General features: G+C 48.5%; 1 protein-coding gene across 1 annotated transcript in view; it reads left to right on the forward strand.

The window, feature by feature from the left end:
• Positions 1–23581, forward strand: part of MBOAT7 (membrane bound acylglycerophosphatidylinositol O-acyltransferase MBOAT7) — an 809637-nt gene extending 786056 nt beyond the window's left edge. The window contains exons 7-8 of the mRNA XM_082273563.1: positions 22964–23370; positions 23501–23581. Of these exons, the coding sequence (XP_082129689.1) occupies positions 22964–23339 (376 nt within the window). The 3' untranslated portion in view covers positions 23340–23370; positions 23501–23581. The remainder of the gene's footprint in view (positions 1–22963; positions 23371–23500) is intronic.
• Positions 23582–24625: the final 1044 nt, after the last annotated feature.

Below are 24625 nucleotides of genomic sequence, written 5' to 3' on the forward strand. Positions count from 1 at the left end.
CTGGGATGTCAGAAGACACCTTGTGTAATCTGCAGGGCGTAAGGTGGAACTTATGTACAATTTTAAATTGGACCAGCCGGTCCCTCGAGGAGACCAAATATTTAAATGGGTAATCCCAGACATCCTCCCAAGCCTCCGAATCCAGGTCCTGCACCTCCGCCGCCCAGAATTCCTGCAATCTCTCCAGACCCATATGCACACCTGGCAGCAAGGATCTGTAGATTGAGGACAGTGGTTTCCGAAGATCTTCGTCCCAAAGAAGGAGCTCCAAATTCGCCGGAGTCATATCAGGGGGAGAACCCCCAAACTGAGTCCGAAATGCGTGGCGGAGTTGCAGGAACCTGAAAAAGTATGAGTTAGGCAGATCAAAGTTGGCCTTAAGCCTATCAAAGCTCAGCAAACCCTCCCCTTGACAAATGTGTGAGAGACACCTTATACCCCTAGAGGCCCACAGAGACGGGTCAGGAATGGATAAGAACTCAGGCAACTCCGGATTACGCCATAAGGGGGTATTAGGAGAGAGCCCGTGGGGGTCAGATTTGGTATAGGGAGAGACCAGCACCCAAGCCCTGATGACCGCCTTCATAGAGTTGGTAAGGGGATACGGAGCACGGGCGCCACGGAACAGGGCGTTGCGCAGTGCCTCGTAGGACCCCAGAAGCGCCGCCTCAAGCACCACCGCAGAGTTCGTGTCATCCGATATAAGCCAATTGTGGGCATGAGTCAACAGACCTGCAATGAAAAACATGAAGAAATCTGGACAAGCCAGACCCCCATGCGTCCAGGGCCGCTGTAGGACAGCTAGCCCATATGAAGGCGGTCATCTGAGAATGAATGGCTCTAAAAATCCGTTTCGGGATCCACACCGGCGACTGTCGCAAAACATATAGTAGGGGAGGCAACAACTTCATTTTAACAAGGTTTATGCGCCCAATCAAAGTCAGCGGAAGGTTCGCCCATGCCCGGAGCCTGTCCTTGAAGGACTGGAGGAGAGGATAGAGGTTCAGAGCACAGAAATCCTGCACCCTCGGGGAGATCGTGACCCCCAGGTATCTGACACTGTCCGCCCAGCACAAGGGCAAAGAGGGGTCCGCCCGTGTCCGGGAGTCCGCGTCCACCGGGAGCAAGAGAGATTTCTCCCAGTTTACTCGGAGGCCCGACAGTTCTGTAAAGCGCGACAGCAGGGCCAGGACAGCCTGGAGGGAGGGGCCCGGGTCCCGGAGGAACAGAATGATATCATCCGCGTACAACGCCAGTTTTTCCTCCAGGGACCCCACCCGAATCCCCCCGATCTCTCCGGAACCCCGAACAGCCCTCGCCAGGGGCTCCACCGCCAGCGAAAACAACGCCGGCGACAGTGGACACCCCTGACGGGTGCCGCGTCGGATATCAAATACAGGCGACACCCTACCCCCCAACTTGATCTGTGCCTGAGGCTTACTGTAAAGAATGTCAATCCATTTGCGGAAGGTAGGACCAAAACCAAACGAGCGGAGCACCTCACTAAGATAGGGCCAGGCCACAGAGTCAAAGGCTTTCTCTAGATCCAATGACACTAAGACTCGCTGACTCTGATCCTCCACAGGGACTTGCAAATGTGTATACACCCGGCGGATATTAATATCAGTAGATTTCCCCGGCATGAAACCCGGTTGGTCAATGTCGACCAAGAGCGGGAGGACCTTCATCAACCTAGTGGCAAGGATTTTCGTCAGAATCTTCAAATTATAATTAAGAAGGGAAATCGGCTGATAGGCCGAGCAAAGGGTAGGGTCTTTGCCAGGTTTCAAGATCAGCACGATGTGGGCCTGAGCTAATGAGTCTGGAAGCGCGCCAGCCTCCAAACTGGCTCGGTATAGATTGCACAACCTGGGGGCCAGGTCCGCAATGTACATTTTATACCAATCCCCCGGCAGACCATCCGGACCCGGGGTCTTCTCGGGGGGAAGAGAGCGGATGGCCGCCTCCACCTCCTCCAAGGTCAAGTCCGCCTCCAAGGAAGCGGCCTCATCCTCGTCCAAGTGCGGCAAGGAGAGATCCCCAAGAGCCCCCAGGTCCACCACGTCCCGCGAAGGGGAGGGCACAGAATACAGACGTTGATAGTAATTTCGAAACTCATCAAGAATAGCAGCAGGGTCCGCAGTGGTGTCCCCCGCCTCTGTTCGGATAAGGGGAACAACTGTTTGAGATTTAGAATCCGCCACCAGGTTAGCCAGGAGCCTCCCGTTCTTGTCACCACTCTCAAACACTCTAGCCTTGAGTGAGCCAACCTCAGCCAAAGCGGCCGAGGAGACATGCAAATGTAACGCCCTCTGGGCCTGGGCCAGGGAGGAGTGCGCCTCAGGAGTCTGATCCAAGGCAAAATCAGATTCAGCCAAGGATACCCCTTCTTCTAGTGCCAGTAGCTCCGCAGCGCCCTCCACCCTGGCCGCCTTAATAGCACTAATGTACTCCCCACGAATAGTGGCTTTAAAAGTGTCCCAGCAAATCATAGGTGTAGATGTATCCTCATTACTGTCCCAATACTGAGAGATCTTGCCCTGCATTGCCTCCTCCACCCCAGAATCCCGCAGCCATCTTGTGCCCAGCCTCCAACACTCGTTCCCCCTCCGGCCCCCCAGCTCCAACGTGAGCTCCAGCGGGGAATGATCCGACAAACCAGAAGGTAGGTACATGGCAGAATTCACAAGCTGGAGAGCCGAAGGAGGGCAGAAGGCAAGGTCAATACGCTATCCAGACCTATGGGGCGCTGACACGTGTGAAATGGCGGAGGTCAGGATTTTTCCACCTCCAAATATCAGTTAGCTGTAAGGCAGAAGCCTAGTGAACAAACTCAGGGCACCCCTGCCTGCTCGGGTTAGATGTGTCAAGCGTCCCATCCAAGATGGCATTGAAGTCACCAGCTAGGAAGATCCCCGGAGTGGAGAACGCAGCCAGGCGCTCGTAGATCAGATACAACACAGCACTAGAGAAAGGCGGGGGCACATATACATTAACAAACACATATAATTTGGCCTCAAACCGCAGTGCAAGAATAATATATCGGCCCTGTGGATCAGTAACAACCTGCTCTATATGGCATGGGAACGATTTGTTGACAAGGATAGAGACCCCTCTTGCATAGGAGGAGTGCGTGGCATGAAAGGAATGCCCCACCCAGCGCCGGAGCAGTGCCAGCACCGAGCTCCCAGTCAGATGCGTTTCCTGGAGAAACAGAATATGCGGCTTATGAGATTGGATATATTTGAACATTAGGGAACGTTTAATTTTATTATTCAAGCCCCGCACATTCCACGAAAGCAGCCTAATACCTCCCGCCATGGCATCCCAGGCAAAATGGGTACAGGATCCCAGGGAGGGAGCAACTCAGCGGCTCCAGGAGGGGAGGTCCCCACACCACACACTCCTCCCCACCAGTTATACACTGGCCGGACCAAGGATCGAACAGTACTCGGTAAAGATACATAATAGAGAGGATACCTGAGCACAAAATATAATACAGTGAGCTAGCAGCCATGAGAGAAAAAAAAACCCATTAGTACAAAACAACAATAAAAAGAAAAAATAGAACAGTCCCAAAAAAAAAGTAGTCCCTGCCGACCAGGAAAACAACAACACCCTTGCACGGCTTCATCCCAAAAACATGTGTTACCTCTTGCGGCCACAAGAGGGAAACAGTTACTTCAGGCCGCAAGCATGGGGTGCTGTGAGAGAGCCACCCGCGAAAAACAGGGGGAGGCGGGCGGCACCCCACCGCACAGTCAGTGGCAAGGGAAAAGGGGATAAGGAAAGAATAAACAGTCAATCGAAGTATCAAAAACAATTTTCCGTGTAGGACACCAGAGTAGTAGAGCCCGAGAGCTCCTCGTCATAGGAAAAGGAAAACCATCCCAACAAGGAGCAGTTAGGCAAGGGGAGACCAAGGTCCCATCCAGGAAACAAAAAAATGGGGGACAAGGCAAAAACAGGGAGAGGATAACCCAGGGATCCAGATTGAAGAAAACAGGGGCAGAAAGTCATCCAGGGAAGCAGGGGAGAGAAAGGGGTGCAGCTGCACAGATCCAGGCAGGATGAGGGAGGACAGCAGTGCAGACAGGAGCCATTACTCACGCCTCTCAACGAATGGTCAGCAGCCAGGCATCCGCGTCGTCCGGGGTATTGAAGAACCGCACCGTGCCCCCATGGGTGACCCGAAGCCGACTCGGGTATAACATGCCGTACTGGACCCCCTTCTCACGTAGTCGGCGCCTGACACCAGTAAAGGACTTTCTCTTCCTCTGGAGGTCAGCCGAGAAGTCTGCATAGAGCTGGATAGAGGCATTCTCGAATCGCAGTTCGGGATTCTTCCGGGCCTCGCCCAGGACGCGGTCCCGGTCCCGGTAATTAAGGAAGCGAACCAGGAAGGGCCTAGGGGGGGCTCCGGGAATCTTTTTGCCGGTAGGGACCCGGTGTGCCCGCTCCACCACATACGTGGAGGACACCTCCCGAAAGTCCAGAAGCTGCCTGAAGAACCCCTCCGCAAACTCCGCCGGGGTCTCACCCTCCGCTCCCTCAGGCAGGCCGAGGACCCGGACATTGTTGCGCCTCATGCGGTTCTCCGCGTCATCCGCCTTAGCCATAAGCGCGTCCACCTTCTGTTGCAGGGCATCCAGTAGGCCAGAATAGCGGGCCGTCGAATCTTCCGTCGTGGACACCCTGTCCTCAACCTCCGTGAGGCGGCCTCGGATCTTGTCGAGATCATTGCGGATCAAGTTGCACTCTTCCGCAAGATGGTCAATGCGGACCAGAAGCGAGGTCTTGCTGTGCTCGATGGCTTGCAGGATGACCGCCGTATCCGCTCCCACATCCTTGCCCGGAACAGCCGGATCAGGGCTGGAGACTCGCACATCCTCCATCTCTGTCAGCAAGGCCCGAAGCCGCTCCGTCAAGATGGCGTCCGGGCAGGCCGCGGGCAGGGCCTGGCGCGTGGCAGGCTTGCACGGAGTCGCCGATTTCTTCCCTTTGGACGGCATATAAGAGCAGGACATCGATCCTCAGTAGTCAGGGATAAAACCTGGGTAGATACAGTCAGCGGATTCCTCAGGATGGCATAGATTGAATCAGGATGGCAGGAGCTCTCAGGGCAGACGTCCGTTCCGCTCTACATCCAAGCCACGCCTCCTACTTTACATTTTTCAACATTAAACGTCATCTGCCATGTAGTTGCCCACCCCGTTATTTTGTTCAGGTCCGCTTGTAAGGTTTCCACATCCTGCATAGAAGATATTGGCATGCCTAGTTTAGTATCATCCGCAAATACTGAGATTGTACTAGATATCCCCTCCTCTAGATCATTTATGAATAAATTAAACAGGATTGGTCCCAGGACAGAACCCTGGGGGACCCCACTTTCCACACCCGCCCAATCCGAGTACTCCCCATTAATCACCACCCTCTGGACTCTCCCCTGGAGCCAGTTCTCTATCCAGGTACTCACCCTATGGTCCATACCTACCTTCCTTAGTTTGTACAGTAAGCGTTTGTGGGGAACGGTGTCAAAGGCCTTTGCAAAGTCAAGATACACCACATCCACAGGCTTACCTTCATCTAGGTGGCAGCTCACTTCATCGTAGAAGGTTAATAGATTGGTTTGGCAAGAACGATTTTTCATGAATCCATGCTGATTACTACTAATAATACCATTTTCATTACTAAAGTCTTGTATGTGGTCCCTTGACATCCCCTCTAAAATCTTGCAGACTACAGATGTTAGGCTGACCGGCCTATAGTTACCCGGGATACATCTCGGCCTCTTTTTAAATATTGGTACCACGTTGGCTTTTTTACAATCAGCTGGCACCATACCCATCTGTAAACTATCCTTAAAGATCAAGAATAATGGTCTGGCAATCACCTGGCTGAGCTCTTTCAGAACCCTCGGGTGCAAGCCATCCGGTCCCGGTGATTTATGTTAAGTTTCTCTAGTTTAGTTCTAAGTCTATCTTCTGTTAGCCATGGCGGTATTTCCTGAGGTGTGTTGTTTAGTTGGGCCTTACAAGCTAGGTTTGTGTAGCCCCCCGATTCTTTTGTGAAGACTGAAGAGAAGAAATTATTTAACACTTCCGCCTTTTCTCTATCCTCAGTGGCCATATTTCCTTTGTCATCTTTTATGGGGCCAATGTGTTCTGGCCTCGCTTTCTTACTGTTTATATACTTAAAAAACTTCTTGGGGTTCTTTTTACTCTCCTCTGCTATATGTCTCTCGTGTTCTATTTTAGCCGCCCTGATTTCATCTTTACATTTCTTATTACACTCTTTGTAATGCTTAAATGCTGCCAATGACCCCTCAGCCTTGTATTTTTTAAAGGCCTTTTCTTTAGCACTAATATGCATTTCTCTAGCGCTCATTGACAGACGTAGTCCTCGGTGATACACCACCTTCGGGTTATGTTGCCTCCACAGGAGCAGGACTAGACAGGAAATTAAAAAGCTCTGGCCACACCCTAGGGGCAGTCCCAGAGGGTATATCCTCTCTCTCTCTGCCTCAGCAAATCAGTTATTTTCTGTCTAGTTAGGAGTAAGGACCTAGATACCTTGCTGGGATCTTAGGTCCTGGCAAGATTTTTTTCTTAAAGGATTTTTTAGACAGCTTTTTTTTTTTTTCTCCAGTGTTTCTGTGAGATCTTCAAGCAAGAAAGCTGAACTGGGCGACGGGCTGGATGTTGAGATCCGGTGGTCACCCCAGTTCAGCCTACGAGCGCGTGCAGGCCATAGCTCCGCGCTGGGTCGGCCGCGACAAAGTCCCATTAAAGGACTGACCCCGCGAGTTAAACGTCTCGCTGAAACGCCAAAGACCATGAGTCACGGTGTCCATATCGGTCGACAGCCCTCCCGCCCCGGTGGAGAGGGGTACTGTCAGGAGTTGGTGCCCGCCTGGTTCCGGTATGGTGAGTAGTATGTTCCCCCTTTTCCCCTGACGGGTCTTGTGGTGAACGCGGGCCCCTCTCTGTATGGTAAGATAGAGTCCCTCTCTATCCTATAAATGACACAGATCCTCCGACTTTGAGTGTGATTTTATGTGCAAAAAGCCAGGAGGCTTGGTTTGGGAGCTAACAATCTAATTGTATACATGTTAAAAAGATTATAATCTCTGGCATTCTGGGAATCTTACGGTGATAAGAATAAGCTACCTACCAGTCAGAAGCCACGGACATGTAGACTGCCTTCCTAATCAGATCTCCAGCTATTAGCAGGCCTCCCGAATGGCCATGCGGTCCGCCAGGGCCGGTACCGCCAACCACGCCAAATCCCCATGCAGAGAGAGTGTTGTGTGCCCTGCAGCACACCGCTATTCAGTACAGGCCGCCGCCATTTTTTTTGCTGGATCGCACGAGCCGCCATTTTGGCGTAGCCTCGTGTCTCCAGCATGGGGGCGGCCATGTTTGAGGTGATCCAAACACCTCGTGGAGCTAGGGGAGGCGCCGGAAGGCGTGCAGAGGGGCGGAGCCGCCTCCTTTCTTCCTGGGCAGCCAGCCAAAAGACTTCCTGTTTGTCAAGACAGCGCTGTAACCTGTTGCAGTTAAACTCTGAGCATCAAGTGGTGAGCCTGGGGGTCTCTCTCTCTCTCTCTGTCTCGATCGATAGGGATCCCTAGCAGGTAACACTAAGGGGCTTTTTGTGGCGCTGGGGGTCTGAAAAAAAAAAAAAAGTTTTTTATTTTTGAATTATATTATCCAGGAAGTGACTGGAATTATCATGGACCCTGCCACACATATTCCCCCACCTGTTTCCCTCGAGGGGGCCACGGGACCCGCCGGTGCACAGAGTGTAGAGTCATTTACAGCAGTTTTGGAGTCTATGGTGGCTCGGGTGGAGGCGGCCTGTCAGGGACGGGGGTCAAGGAAGCGACCCCCGCCTACCCCTATACTATCTGACACCTCTGACTCAGATTCAGAGATGGTCACTGCAGTTGCAGGTTCCTCTGCAAGGGCTGTTATCCCAGGTAAAGCCCCCTCAGACAGTGAGGAGGACGCTTCTTCTCCTGCTATTATTCAGGAAGAAGCATTGGTGGACGCACTAGTTGTGGCAGTGCAGGAAACCTTAAAACTTGAGGCTTTACCGGCAGAGGCAACTGAAACAGAGATTCCTTTTGGTACTAATAAGCCCATCAAAACGGTGAAGGTTTTTCCTGTACCTAAATGTTTCGGTAATCAGATTAAAGGAGAATGGGAGCATTCTAAACGTACCTTTACTATTTTCAAGCGTATTGCTAGACGCTATCCGTTTGAGGAATCCATCATTAAGAAATGGACGGTACCACCAGTGGTGGATCCACCTATTTCCAGGCTGAATAAAGCCACGGTTATCCCAGTGGAGGACACTTCGTCCTTTAAGGATCCGGTGGATCGAAAGATGGAAGCAGAGTCCCGCACCATCTTCTCTCTGATAGGGTCAGCATTTAGACCAGTAATTGTTATTGGTCTAGTTTCCCAGACACTTACGGAATGGGCGAAAATGGTACGCCAAGACCTTAGGGGAAAAGATATTCCCCAGGAGACATCTGATTTGATGGAACAGATTATACAAGGGCTACAGTTTATCTGTGACGCAGCCTTGGACACTACTCCCTTATTAGGGCATGCATCTATGTCAGCGGTGATCCTCAGACGTGTGCTGTGGTTAAAATGCTGGTCAGCTGACCTAGGTTCCAAAAAGACCTTGACTAATCTCCCTTTTCAGGGGAATCGTCTATTTGGGGCCAACCTAGATGAAATCATTAAGGATGCCACTGGGGGCAAGAGCACTTTTTTGCCACAGGCTGCTAAAGCTAAGGGACCTCGCAACAAGCGAGGACCTTTCTTTACCGCCCATAAAGGGCGCCCGGCTGGTACTAGCGGGAAAGGCAAGACTCCTCCAGGAGGGTTCAAGAAGGGCTGGTCGGACAAGCAGAGGACCAACCCAGCCAAACCCGAAGCAAAGGAGTACACAGCCTGAAGGTGCGCCCCCACCCGGTTTCAGGGTGGGGGGACGTTTTCACCGGTATTCAGGACATTAGATCGAGCATCAACCACTACTACCGGTGCGATTCTTCCCTTCCAACATTTAAGTACTACAGGAAGCGGTAGTTACCGTTCCCTGAATAGATCTTTTCCTTTACCTTTTCCTAAGATTAGTCCCTATACCTCACAGGAATCGGATCTGGTTGACCAGATAGGCCAAGTAGCCTCTAGTCGGGTGACTTCGGTCCCTGAGGTTCAACCAGAAAAGATCACCCTTCCTGATAACAATCAGGTATCTGATAAATGTGTGGGAACAGAAAACGACCAGACTTTCTCGGATGGTCGGGGCCAGATACCTCTAGGGACGCCTGGTTCAGATTCCATCAGCGCCAGTGGTCCTAGAAATTCTAGGCTGGCCTCCTCAAGCCAGCCTGGCCGACTTGGACATGCTAGTCGTAGACGTTCCGTGGGAACTTCGTCTCAGGGAGTGTCTGTGGTCTCAAGGACCAATTTACCATCATGCTTTACAGTCGCTGGGTTTAATGGCCTGGCCATTGAGACCCAAGTACTGAAGGACAGAGGTTTGTCTACTTCAGTCATTCCTACCCTTATTAAAGCAAGGAAAGCGACTTCCAGCAAAGTCTATTATCACACATGGAAGACTTATATTGCGTGGTGCGAATCTTTAGGATTTCCTCCACGTACCTATTCGGTGACTCGAATATTGGCCTTTTTGCAACAAGGGGTTGAGCAGAAGCTAGCCTTGAGCACCATCAAGGGTCAAGTTTCAGCATTAGCAATCTTCTTTCAGAAACCTTTAGCTACCAAGTCCTTGGTGCGGAATTTCATCCAGGGGGTGCGGCACCTGGCTCCTCCAGTCCGCGCGCCCTTACCGCCCTGGGATCTTAATTTGGTTTTGTCGGTTCTACAGAAACCTCCCTTTGAAAACATCAGGGAGATTCCCTTGCTTACTTTATCCCAGAAGGTGGCCTTCTTGGTGGCTATTACTTCTGCTTGCAGGGTGTCAGAACTGGCTGCATTATCATGCCAGTCCCCATACCTAGTGATTCATAGGGATAAGGTAGTACTTCATCCTAAGCCATCTTTTCTTCCTAAGGTGGTTTCAGATTTTCATCTGAATGAAGATATTGTACTACCTTCCTTGTGTCCTCAGCCCAAGCATCATCGGGAACATGCACTGCATTCCTTAGATGTGGTTCGGGCAATCAGGGTATACCTGAAAGCTACGGAATCTTTCCGTAAGACGGATTCACTTTTTGTGATCACGGATGGCCCCAGAAAGGGTTTGCCTGCATCTGCCGCGACCATTGACAAATGGATTAGACAGACGGTGGTACAGGCTTATTCTATTAAGGGTCAGAGTCCTCCGTTCCCTGTTAGGGCGCACTCCACTCGAGCGCTCAGTACTTCCTGGGCCTTTCGCCATCAGGCGTCAGTGGTCCAGGTATGTAAGGCGGCCACCTGGTCGTCGGTACATACCTTTACAAAATTCTATAAAATTGATGTGACGGCATTGGCGGATGCCTCATTTGGCCGCAAGGTTTTGCAGGCCGCAATTTGAGGAGACCGGCGGTCTACCTCGAGGGTTTTTTTCTGTTTAAAAAAAAAAAAAAGAAAATTTTTCTCCTTTTTGTTGAGTCTCATCATTAAGGATGAGCATTGTAAACTTCTAGTTGGCACCGGTTGGGCCTTCTAGATTGGGATTTGATTTCATTTTCCCACCCCTCAGTTGTGATACTGCTCTGGGACGTCCCGAAGGTGGTGTATCACCGAGGACTACGTCTGTCAATGAGCGCTAGAGAAAAATGGATTTTTGTAAAATCTTACCGTAAAATCCTTTTCTCTTAGCTCATTGACAGACGTAGTCCCCGCCCCTCTGTTTTTGAGTTGGGTTGGGTTAAAATCTCTAAAGACTGCTTTTTCACATAACTGATTTGCTGAGGCAGAGAGAGAGAGGATATACCCTCTGGGACTGCCCCTAGGGTGTGGCCAGAGCTTTTTAATTTCCTGTCTAGTCCTGCTCCTGTGGAGGCAACATAACCCGAAGGTGGTGTATCACCGAGGACTACGTCTGTCAATGAGCTAAGAGAAAAGGATTTTACGGTAAGATTTTACAAAAATCCATTTTTTTATGTTGGAGTTTAGCCACCCAGGGTTTAGCTTTGCTCTTTTAAATTTATTTCCCTTTGGAATGCACTGGCCAATCCCCTTGTTAAGTATGCTCTTGAAGCACTCCCATTTTTCCTCCGTGTTCTTTGTTCCCAGGGTTCTATCCCAATTGATATTTTCTAGCAGCGAGCGCAGTTTTGGGAAATTGGCTCTTTTGAAATTCAGCGTCTTAATATTACCCTTGTGCTTCCTATTACTGTAATTAATACTGAAACTTATTGACCTATGGTCACTGTTTCCTAAGTCCTCCTGTATTTCTATATCCGTGAGCAGGTCTGTATTGTTAGTAATCAGTAGGTCAAGTACCGCATTGTTTCTTGTCGGTGCATTCACCATCTGACCCATGAAATTGTCCTGCAAAACATTTAGGAACTGCCGAGCCTTGGCTGAGTGTGCGGTTCCTTCTGCCCAGTCTATATCAGGATAATTAAAGTCCCCCATTATAATGACATTTCCCATCCTTGCTGCCAATCCTATCTGTAAAATGAGGTCCACCTCCCCCTCCTCCCTCTGGTGGGGGGGCCTATAGCATACGCCCAATATTACCTTCCCCACCGTGCCTTCCCTTTGAAGCTCTACCCATAGGGATTCTGCCTCGTCCTTAGCTCCATTATTAATATCATCCCTCATATTTACCTGTATACTGTTCTTAATATACAGACATACCCCTCCCCCTTTTTTACCTTCTCTATCTCTGCGATAAAGGGAATACCCCTGAATGGTCGCCATCCAGTCATGAGAGCTGTCAAACCAAGTCTCAGTTAACCCCACAAAATCTAAGTCCTCCTCAAACATCAGCAGCTCCAGGATCTCCCATCTTGTTGGCCAGGCTTCTGGCATTGGTATACAAACCTCGTAATTTTGACCGGTTACAACTATCCTCATTTGATGTTTTTAGGCTGCTCTTGTGATTTTTCCCCATAACCACCCTGGGTATAGGAGCTCCAAACACCCTACCGCTAATGCCCCCATTTCTGCCCTCTGAATCTTGCTTTCCACTGGCTAATTCTACATCTGTACCCTCCCCCCCATTCCCTGGTTTAAAAGCCCCTTTAACTTTGTGGCCATCCTCGCACCCAGTACGGCTGCACCCACCCCATTTAGGTGCAATCCGTCCCTACCATAGACTACACCAGCTCCTCAGCCACTCGTTAACTTCCCTAATCTCCCGCTGCCTCTCTGGTGTGTGCTGTTTATGAATAAATTGAACAAGGTTGGTCCCAGGACTGAGCCCTGGGGCACCCCGCTTACAACCTCAGACCAGTCTGAGTATGCGCTGTTTATTACCACCCTTTGGACACGCCCTTTAAGCCAATTCCGTATCCAAGAGCAAACTCTGTGGTCGATGCCTGCAGACCTTGTGATATGTCTGAGGAACGCATACATATCACAAGATGTACACTGAGTCGCATCTCCACACCCGCCTAGGCATTGTACCTACTAATCTAATCTAATGGGGATTCAGTGATTTAAGTCTATCCTATGTGGCTATTTCCTGGCTTCCTAACTCTACCTTCTCACCCTCTGGTACTCCGCTTCACTCACTTGACACTCAGTTGCACAACACTCACAATCTCACAGCCCGGTCAGTCGCACAACACTCCCAGTCTCACAGCCCGGTTCAGTCGCACCACACTCAGTCGCACAGCCTGGTCAGTCGCACAACACTCTCAGTTGCCCAACACTCTGTCGCACAGCCCGGTCAGTCGCACAACACTGTCGCACAGCCTGGTCAGTCGCACAACACTCTCAGTTGCCCAACACTCTGTCGCACAGCCCGGTCAGTCGCACAACACTGTCGCACAGCCCGGTCAGTCGCACAACACTCTGTCGCACAGCCCAGTCAGTCGCACAACACTCTGCTGCCCAACACTGTCAGTCGCACAACACTCTGCTGCCCAACACTGTCAGTCGCACATCACTCTGCTGCCCAACACTGTCAGTCGCACATCACTCTGCTGCCCAACACTGTCAGTCGCACATCACTCTGCTGCCCAACACTGTCAGTCGCACATCACTCTGCTGCCCAACACTGTCAGTCCCACAACACTGTCAGTCCCATAACACTGTCAGTCGCACAACACTGTCAGTCGCACAACACTATCAGTCGCACAACACTGTCAGTCGCACTCAGGTAGCAAAAGGTACTCCCAGACACTCAGGTAGCAATAGGTACTCCCAGACACTCAGGTAGCAATAGGTACTCCCAGACACTCAGGTAGTAATAGGTACTCCCAGACACTCAGGTACTACACTACACCCTCAGTCAGTGTACAATCTCAGTCACCAGTCTTACTTACCTAGTGTGTGTCCCTTTAAGCCTGACACTTGCAGTTCCTGTCGGTGATTCCTCCCTCAGACGGTCAGTCTCCGCTCTGCACCCGCCTCCCTCTGTCACTTCCCGGTCAGCTTTTGCTCCGCTAGTCTCCTCTGCTCCCTCTCTGTCGGGGGGGGTTCCACACCACTCGCCGCCCGCCGCAAAAGGGGGGGGTTTACTGCACCGCTCGCCACCCGCAACAAGAGGGGGGGGTTACCGACCCGCTCGCTTTTGCTTCTGGGGGGGGGGGTTCGAGCGCCGCTCCCCGCCGCTGCTCTCCTGGGGGGGGGGTTACTCACACGCGGTCGGTCACGCACACACTCCTCACACCCTCCTCTCTCTTTCACGCCCTGTCAGCCTCTGATCCCGCGCTCTGCTCCTCTGCTCCACAGCACCACCTGCCGGACGGTCAGAAGCTAGATGGTTTGGTTCTTGCTGCCCCCCCCCCCGAATTCATCCCCCCCCCTCGATATCTCCCCTCCCAATTTTTGTCCCTCCTTTCCTCTCTTATCACCAATATGAGCACGTAAACAAAAGGTAAAACCCCTAAGGTTAACGCAAGAGCTCTTCAAAAATATTTGACCCAGGAAGGGAGCCCAAAGAGCCCAGGAGCTGAAAAACAACAAGAGGTTAATAATAAAAGGAAATCAGGTGGATCAGAAGAAAAGCAGATAGGACAATCTATGGGAGAACCCTCAAATCAAACAACTGAGGATATTGGTTTAGAAAGTGAGATGGAAGCAAGTAGGATAGAAGAAATAAAAATAAACCCCCAGTTTCCAACAAAAAATCAAATAGCTGAAATGTTTAAAAAATTGGAGGATACAATTAAAAAAGAAATGTCTATGTTGCATAAAAATATGGGACACATGTTGGTTCGGTTAGAAGAAACAGAGGAGAAAATGGAATCCCAGGCAGAGGAAATTGCAGAATTGAAAGATCAAGTGAAAAATCTACAAATGGAACAAAAATTACTATCCTACAAAGCTGAAGACCAGGAAAACCGGAATAGGAGACACAACTTAAGGATCCGAGGTTTACCAGTAGAAGAAAGAGAAGATTTGAGGGTTAAGATAAGCAAAGTTTTGAATCCCTTGTTGGGCCCCCCAGTAGAATCTCTATTGAAAATAGAAAGGGCACATAGGAATAGGAAGCCCCCAAACATTGCAGCAGAAGCGCCCAGAGATCAAATCGTTGAATTTCAATGTTACGAAGAAAAAGCAAGGATCTGGGAAAAAGAGAGGACTAACAGCGATGGATTATGAAGGGGGAAAAAGCTTCTTTATGAGAAGACTCTTGAAACCACTCCTCGAACAAATAAGGACTAAAAAATGTGAAATACAGCTGGTGGTTTCCAGTATGTCTAATTGGGCAGAAAGATGGTTAAGGTTTCCAGAAGAGTTGACATATTTCTGCAACAGACTAGACTTACAAGTACCATAGCTTCCAGGATGGAATGATGGATGGAATGAAGAAGGTTCAAGGAAGAATGGAGAAAGATGGCAAAAGGCCCCTTCTAAATTTAAAAAAATGGGATCTTTAAAGAGAGAGGAGAAATAACTTAAAGCGGTAGCATACTCCGCTATTTGACTTTTACCTACAGGTAAGCCTATATTAAGGCTTACCTGTAGGTACAATTAATATATCCTAAACCTGCACGGTTTAGTAGATATTTGCCCTGCAATGCAGCCACTGACTTCAGCGGCGCATGCGCTCTGAAGGTCCGGCGGACCTTCAGAGCTCCTTGCTGGTCCTTGCCGGAAAGTGAAACTCCCACGCACATGCGTGGGAGTGACGTCATCGCGGCTCCGGCCACTCACAGCGCAGGAGCCGCAGAACCAGGAAGAGACGCCAAGGCAACATGACAGCGCCCTTAGCGTTGTCCAGGCGACCGTGTCGGGGCTTCGTTTTAAGGTATTTCAGAATGGGCTAGTATGCGAGGCATACTAGCTCATTATGCCTTTGTCCTGCAGGTTTTTTTTTTTTTTACTGAGTATACAACCTCTTTAACAAGATTAATAGTAGAAACTTGGGTAATATTTGAGAGGGGGGAGTGGGGGCGGGGGGAGAGGTAAGGATCAGGGGAGGGGAAGGGTGATAAGTGTTGTAAAGGGTTAAGGGGTAAAATTCATGTAAGAGGATTAGCTAAGGGGAAAGTAAGCCAAATGAGAAAGGAGGGAGGGGAGGAGAGGGAAAGAGAAGAAAAGCTGATGGGCTTCTCGGATTACAGTGGCGCTCCGGACCCTACCCCTACTGTTAGAGGGGAGGGGCCCAGTGGGTGTTTATGAACAGAGTCAGATCCTTGGTTTATGGAGTCAATGGTGAAGGGAAGACAAATGCCCCTCCCGCTGACTTTATTGTCAATTAGGGACCAAAATGGCCAGGGGGGATGGGATTTGGGAGTGGAGGCGAGGTAGTCGGGGAGGATGAGGGAATGGGAAGGAGGAGGGGGGTAGGGGGAAAGGGTATCTCCTCTTTGTATGATATTGAAGAATCCCTTTATTCGAGAGGTCTTCTTTCTCTCTATTATAAGATCTAAAGTTTCCAAAAAGAAAATGGGAAAAAGAAAAAAAAGGAAAAGAAAAATTTTCTGGGAAAACAGCTACGATAGTTTTATCTCTGGAATACATCCCTTTCTTTATGCATGCTAATATTCTGCCGGCTTTGGCAGCTGCCACTTGACATTGCATGCTATTGCTTAGTCTATCCCCTACCAAGACTCCCAGATCTTTCTCCATTTTTGATTCCCCCAAAGGTTCCCCCTCTAAAGTGTATTGTGCTTTTATGTTTTTAGTCCCCAAGTGCAAAACCTTACTCTTCTCCACATTAAACCTCATTTGCCATGTCGTTGCCCACTCTGTTATTTTGTCCAGATCATTCTGTAGGATATCTGCTTCATGCCATGCAGTTATTGCCCTGCCCAATTTTGTGTCATCTGCAAAAACTGATATAGAGCTACTAATCCCGTCCTCAATGCTGTTTATGAATAAATTGAACAGGGTTGGTCCCAGGACTGAGCCTGGGGGGACCCCACTTACCACCTCAGGCCAGTCTGAGTATGCGATATTTATTACCACCCTTTGGACACGCCCTTTTAGCCAGTTCCGTATCCAAGAGCAAACCTTGCGGTCGATGCCTGCTGACCTTATTTTATAAATTAAGCGCTTGTGGGGAACTATTTTAAAACGCCTTACCGAAATCCAGGTACACCACATCCACTGGTCTCCCCCTTTCTAGCTCACAGCTCACCTCCTCGTAGAATGTTAAGAGATTGGTTTGACAAGAACGCCCATTTGTAAACCCGTGCTGATTACTGCTGATGATGTTGTCTTTAGCAAACTCTACGATATAGTCCCTTATCATCCCCTCCAGAAGTTTACATACTATCGATGTCAGACTGACAGGCCTATAATTTCCCAGGACATGCCTCTGCCCTTTTTTGAATATCGGTATCACGTTAGCTTTCCTCCAATCCCATGGTACATTTCCTGTCATAATACTGTCAGCAAAGATCAGGAACAGTGGTCTAGATATAGTCTTACTAAGTTCTTTGAGTACTCTCGGATATATGCCATCCAGGCCTGGTGAGTTATTTGTGTTAATTCTATCCAGCCTTTCCCTGATTTCAACCTCTTTTAGCCATAGCGGCAAGTCCTGTGTATTACTACTAACCATACAGTCATGGTCAGTGTACCCCTCCTTTTCCTGTGTAAAGACTGAGGAGAAAAAAGCATTCAGCACAGTTGCTTTTTCAGTGTCCTCTGTAACCATCCTCCCATCATTGTTAATTATGTGTGCAATATGCTCTGCCCTAGTTTTTTTGCTGTTGATATATTTAATTTATTTGGGTTCTTTTTACTATCCTCCACTATTTGTCTCTCAAAGTTGATTTTAGCCATTTTGATTTTGTATTTACTTTTCTTATTTGCCTCCTTGTATTGCTCGAAAGCCAAATACTGTGCCCTCTGATTTATATTTTTTGAAGGCCATTTTTTTTACCCCTAATAAGTTTTTTAACATTACGGTTTAGACAGCCAGGTTTGGCTTTGTCTCTTCTAAATTTATTTCCCATAGGAATGCACTGCGAGATGCATTTGTTTAATATGTTCCTAAAGCATTCCCATTTTTCCTCTGTGGTCAGTGTTCCTAGGGTTTGGTCCTAGTTTACCCTTTCCATCATTGAGCACAATTTGGGAAAGTTTGCCCTTCTGAAGTTTAGGGTTCTTATGTTCCCCTCTTGGCTTGTTATATAGTTATTTACACTAAATATGATCATCCTGTGATCGCTAGAGCCCAGGTTGTCCTGGACTCCTACCACTAAGATTAGGTCTGGGTCATTAGTGATCAATAGATCCAGCACTGCACTTTCTCTAGTAGAAGAATCCACCAACTGAGACATGTAGTTGTCCTGTAAGGTTTCCATGAAGAGACAGGCCTTCTGTGAGTGTATAGTCCCCTCTTCCCAGTCAATGTCAGGATAATTGAAGTCCCCCAATATGATGACTGATCCCAGTTTTGACACTTTACCCAACAGTGATATAAATTCCAGCTCTACCTCCTCTCTTTGGTTTGGTGGCCTATAGCAAACCCCCACAATTACTTTTCCCTTCTTCCCTATGAAGTTCTATACACACAGATTCTAACTCCATACTCATCCCTTCCATAATATCACTCCTCTCTAACACCCTTACATTATTCTTGACATAGAGACATACCCCTCCCCCTCTTTTTCCTACCCTGTCCTTCCGTTACACCGAATACCCTTGGATATTGGCCAGCCAGTCATGTAAGGGGTCGAACCAAGTTTCCGTTATTCCCACAAGGTCTATGTCTTCCTTATGTACTAACATTTTCAACTCATCCATTTTATTAGCTAGGCTCCTGGCATTTGCATATACCCCTCTTAGTTTTGTGGAAGTTGATAGTGAATGGTCATTATTTTTATTCCTGTTTGGTCTGAGGTTTTCCCGCACAGACCCCCCAATTGACGTTATGGAACTACTGTCGCTGCTGACTCTAATACTGCCTTCTGTCCTTTGCTCCCTCCTGACTGACTCTACTTCTGAGCCCTTCCCGCCCCATCTCCTAGTTTTAAAGCCCATCCAACCTGGTAGCCATCTTTCTCCCCAAAAGAGCTGTACCATCCCCATTAAGGTACAGCCCATCCTTACTAAAGTCAGCCCAGTTCTCCAGGAACCCAAACCCCTCCTCCTTACACCAGTTCCTCAGCCACTTGTTAAGTTCCCTAAGCTCCTTCTGCCTCTCTGGTGTGGCTCGAGGTACCGGCAGTATTTCAGAGAAAAGCACCTTGGAGGTCCTATTCCTCAATCTATTCCCAAAGTCCCTGAAATCGTTCTTTAGGATCCTCCACCTTCCTTTTACTTGGTCATTAGTGCCGACATGCACCATGACCGCTGGGTCATCCCCAGCCCCGCCCAATAATCTGTCTACCCGATCCGCGATGTGCCAAACTCGAGCGCCCAGTAAACCACATACTGTCCGGCTACCTTGATCGTTTCAACAGATTGCCCTCTCTGTCCTCTTGATAATTGAGTCCCCCACTACCACAACCTGTCTAACCTTTCCTGAGTCTCGGCCCCCCTCCTTCCTGGAGCCGCCACTCCCCTGGCAGCTGGGGGAGGGCACCTGCTCCAGCACTGCCACCCCTGAGCTGATATCCCCATCAACATGCAACTTGGCAAATTTGTTAGGGTGTTCCAACTCAGGACTGCCCTCCCTAGCGCTCTTCCCTCTACCCTTCCTAATGGTCACCCAACTGCCTACCTCTGATGCCTGCGTCTCCTCTACTCCTCCCTCCTCTATGCCGGCCCCTGCCAGTGCCTGATGGGTAATGTCCAAACTCCTTTCCAGGTTGTTGATGTTGTTACCACTTTGTTCTCCAGGATCTGGGCTTCCAGAGAAGCAAGTCACACACATCTTGCACAGCACGGCAAGTGATATTTGCAAATATTTATTGCCCTAATAAGAACCCTATGATTTATTTAAAGCAGACCTTTGGGAAACTAAATTAATTTAAAGATGGTATGGCAATAGTTGCAGGGGATTTTAATTTTATTATGGATTTACAGCTCACTGTGTCGTCCCATGTGGGGAGGAGAGGAGTAGAACTAAAAAAAAATTAAAAACTATTATACCAGCATCAGCTGGTCAATATTTGGAGAATTCAACACCCCAGAGATAGGGACTAGGACTACTCTTTTTACTCCTCCTCACACAGTACTTACTCGAGACTGGATTATGTGTTGGTGGAACATAGGTTATTGGAATTGATGGGTAAGACATCAATTGAATCGATAACTCTGTCAGATCATGCTCTGGTAATGGTAGAAATAAAGATGACAGAGGCAGTAGATGGCCCCGCTACAGCCCGAGAAGAAGGGGAGGGAATGTCAGGAAGGGGGAGGGGTAGAGAGGGGGGGGGGAGAAGGGAAGAGTGGGGGAAATAGAGGGAGGGGGGAGAGAACGGTAAGAATAGGGGGGAAGGGTGCAGGCAAGAGAGAAAGGAGATAAAGAAGACAAGAAAAGGTCAGGTAGAACTGTATATCAGTGTTTACACTAAATGAGATTTAAATGAAACCTGGCGTAACCTAGTGCGGGGTGTGTAGGATTCTAGACTCTATGAGAAGGTGGGAGACGTGACCTGGGGGTGCCAGCCACGTGAAAGGAGACACAAACTGAGACCTCAGGGTCAAGTGACAAACATTAAGCAAAATAGACATATGAGAGAAGTGCAAACAAATAAGCCCATAACAACATTACAAGTAAAATGAACCCAGCAACCCCCCCCCCCCCCCCCCCACAGTGAGAGGACCCCCGCCAAACCCGCACTGAGCCGGACTAGGAGAAAGCGTAGAGAAGGTACCCCCTCTGCCAATGGATGTAGATCTGCTCCTGTAGAGTCGGTAAAAAACACCAGACCAATCAGTACAAACCGGCAGGGGGGGGAACGTAACAAGGTAAGTAAGCCCGGACCTGCGCAAAACCAGGGAAGTGAACGGCAATCTCAGCGGGACATCAGGGGATCACGGTGGAGAGGGCAGATTGGGGAGAAGCGAAGAGGCCAGGGGGCCCGTCAGGCAGGCCAAGTGTAGGTGGGGAAAAGTCCCCGGCTGGTCCTACAGTTCATGTGAGGCAGGGGTATCGTCTGAGTCCCGCTGCATGGTGGACCTTGAACGGTGTCTCCTGTGTTGTTGAGGTGTTGGCGAGGGGGGCCTTGATGCGCCCTGGTTCCATGGATTGCCGAGCCAGTTGGGAACCGGAATCAGAGGGATCTCAAGAAAAAAAGAAGAGCTCAAGTAGTTAGTCCGGCCACTAAAGGGCAAAGGAGCTTCCGCCCTTCAGAACCACCAGGTGAAACGGGTGGCCCCAATGATATGTGGCACCCGCAGTGCGGACAGTCTCCAGCAGAGGTTTCGGAATGGCCCTCATCCTCAAGGTTAGGCGGGACAAGTCAGGGAACAGTCGAATGGAGGCTCCATCAAAATCCAGGGGGGCCCCTTGTCCAGGCCCTTCTCATGATTTCCTCGAGGGAGTAAAAGTGGACCCTGGCTAGGACATCGCGTGGATGATCTGCCCCAGCGCTGCGAGGGGCCCGCACTCTGTGCACCCGGTCAATTTCTATGTCCTCAGTAGGTGGTCTGTCCAGCAGCTTATTAAAGATGGTGGCCTTTAGGTCTGGGCCTAGGGTAGCCTGATGTTGTTTCTGCGGCTACGGTTTTCCCCGTCATCCTGCTGCAATTGTAAGGTAATGAGGGGTTTCTGAAAAAGAGTCTGTGAATGCTCTAATGCAGCCACCCTGGTAGTTAAGGAGGCCTGGGCTTCCTCCACTACCTCAACCTTGCTGTGTACATGATCTATCTGATAAGTGAATTAATCTCCCGGGAGAGGGTACTCATGATAGAAGCAGCCATTTCAGTGAAGTCCTGCTTTGTTGGGATCAAGGAGAGGATCTCCCGCCATTCAGATGCTGGAGGAGGCTGAGTCAGCAGGAGAGTCTGCGGGTGGCAGTACAGGTGAGGGGATAGGAGAGGGAGACCCCTGTGGAGGAGAGGTTTGTGCCGAGGGCTGGGAGGATGCCGCTTTCCCTGTCTTCTTCTGTGTGGCGGTGCCTGCTGCTGTCGGGCACAGCAGCGCCATCTTGGAAGCCGTGGGGCCCTGTGAAGCAGGGGGATGCCGGAGGAAGTATGAAGATATGTCCAGTCTCCCAGGTGCTGCCGGAGACCTGAGGCTTGCTGCTAGCGAGCATGTAAAGAGGCGACGGAGGAGTAAGCTGCAAAGGGCTGTAGCACAATCGCGGGTCACGGAGCTCCCTGTGTGAACTTCTTCACAGCGCCATCGCCAGGCCACGCCCCCCCCAGCCAGTTTTTTGCAGAATACAGAAAAACAATCTCATAGTGACTGACTATGAACAGCACGTAATACAGCATTTATTGATAGTTTTTTTATGATGTGGGCTTAGTGAAACTTTAAAGCTGGCTACACAATACAATATAATATGAAGTCAAACCTAAACTTTCAAATTGTATGCAATACGGCGGGCCCTCACACTACAACGTTAAAAGAAAAATCTGGAGAAAATTGGAAAAATTATGTTTTATAATGTGTAGCCAGCTTAAGAGTGTGGTATCTGTCCTTCATAAACTTGTAATTAAAGTACCTGGAGGTAAGTGTAATATGCAGCTTACACTGCATATTGTATTTTTGCTAAATATCTCCCTGTAAAACTTGGCTGTCATTGGTAGTTTACAATTATCTGCAGCTTCCAGTCCCTGCATTCTCTGCATTGCTTGAATTGGTTTCTAAAGCGTGGACCACTTTTGGTTCATCTCATCAATACAAAAAGCCTCTATTATCTAATAGAGGCTTTTTGTAGAATAGAATGTGCTTATTCTTGCTTTTACCTTTAGCTGCTTTAGTAGCTTACTGCAGACAACCGCTTGTGACCTGAAATTACCTTTTTAAGTCCAACTCTGGGTTTTTGTTAAACTTACCCGTGCACTGCATGGGCCAAATGATTGTCTAAGTGGGAAAAGTACAAATACCTGCCTTATTCCTCCCTCCCTGAGCAGCCAGTGCTCTGGAATGTGAGCAGGCATTTGCCCTCCTGTACAATACAGGACTGCTGGTCCTGCATGTGCACAATGACGTCCAAAAGCTGCAACTGGCCAGGCAGCAAAGGAAAGCGACTTTGAGGGATCAGTCATGCAGAGAGGAGGAAGTCTGTGGCAGAGAAGAATAAGGTATTTCTCATTTTTTTTTTCCTCCCTAGCCAAACAAGCATTTAACCCACCCACTGCATAGATACATTTAAAAGCAGCTGGGAGTTTGGCTTTAATTATTTTAGCCTTTATTTTATAATGCATTATTTTATGATTCAGGAATTTACAAAATAGGTGGGCATTTGCCTGAAGTGTTTCCTGCAAATTAAACTTTTTCTGTTTTCTCTCTTTAATAACAGGAGTACATGGACTATGCTGATCAGTGCTTACTGGCATGGAATCCACCCTGGCTATTACCTGAGCTTTTTGACTATCCCCTTGTGCCTGGCATCTGAGGGGATGATGGATATGGGATTGAGACGTCATCTTTCTGATTCTGGCAAGCTGGTGTTTGACTGGGTGCACTGGTTCCTGAAGATGAGAGCATATGACTACATGTGCATGGGCTTCGTTCTCCTCACCTTCTCCGACACTGTGCGCTTCTGGAAGTCTATTTATTTTGTTATCCATGTGCTGGCCATCTTCTTCATCATTATAGGCCGGATTCTGGCTCTAAGAGCACCTAATGTACCTAGAAACTACAAAAAAGAAAAAGATGATAAAATGCAAAACTAGTCCTGATAGTTAGGCTGGTGTTTTATCCAGTGTGACACTGGCCTGGCTGATAAAATGCAAAACTAGTCCTGATAGTTAGGCTGGTGTTTTATCCAGTGTGACACTGGCCTGGCTGTATCATCAGGCCACAGTATTCTTGTTCTTGGTAAACTGGATGGCAGAAGTTGGACATGTCATGTGCTACACTTGCTGTGAAAGATATCGTTCTCTGTATACCATAGGGAAGGTCTGCTTCCACGCTATTGTGTTCTTCTTGGAGGGAAACTTAATGCCTGGTCTTATTGACATCTGTGTTATTGTTTTCAGTTGAATTTTGAGGCATGTGATTTTTTTTTTTTGTTTTTTTGTCACATCAGTTGTTTGCCATGTATGTACCTACATTTGCCATACCTTTATTAAAATTTCTTTGGTTTGTTTGTGTGTTATTATGCATTACTTTTAGTGCACAGAATTGGGATTTTAAATATAATCAAAAAGCAGCTCTATCAAATATGGATCACATTTTCTGTTGGTGACACATTTGCCATTCTCTCTTTTTCTAAGTTACATTGTCTGTCCAATGGTAAAGCTCCTGTGCCTCTCCCTATATATTACCCTTTACATAGTAGCCAGGTAAGGAGGGAAGGGGAATATTTGGGTGGTACTTGTGCAAAAGCACTGAGTCTGCTGCGGCTGCTGACATCACATCCAAGATGGCAGCACCAAGCTGCAGACATAAGCCTTTTGGATGTTCACAAAAGAGAGACTTTTACAGGTAAACGTGCAATAAATATCATATTCTTTAAAGGAGAATTGTTGTTGAAATGAATGGTTTTCAACAGGGTCTTTTATGTATGTCATGGGCTTAGCACTACAAACTGTACACACTATCCAGCACACAGTAGCTCCAAAAGTGAGCTTGGTATAAGCTGAGATGTCTTAAAGTATATAAAATATATAAAGACAGATTCAGCGCTGAATTAATAAATAATGTGTAGACCCACCAGCTGACACCCAAGAGCAATCTGAACACCTTCAACAAAATTCTTAAAACATAGTGCAGCACAGTCTTAAGAGTGCTATTAAGATGAATAAATAATCTGGATAATAAAATCAGCATTAACACCAATTTTAAAAACAATTATAAATATATATAAATATTTATAAATATAAGAGACAGTCCATAGCTTGAGGTGATGTAGAACAAAGAGCAGGGAAAAGATAAAGTCCACTTGTGGTCTGGTGAATAACAGCAACTGATGTGACTTCTGTGCTCACAACTTCCCACCACCAAGCATTATCTGCTT

The sequence above is a fragment of the Pelophylax lessonae genome (genome assembly GCF_965119305.1).
Source record: "Pelophylax lessonae genome assembly, chromosome: 12".
Classification (NCBI taxonomy): Eukaryota; Metazoa; Chordata; class Amphibia; order Anura; family Ranidae; genus Pelophylax; species Pelophylax lessonae.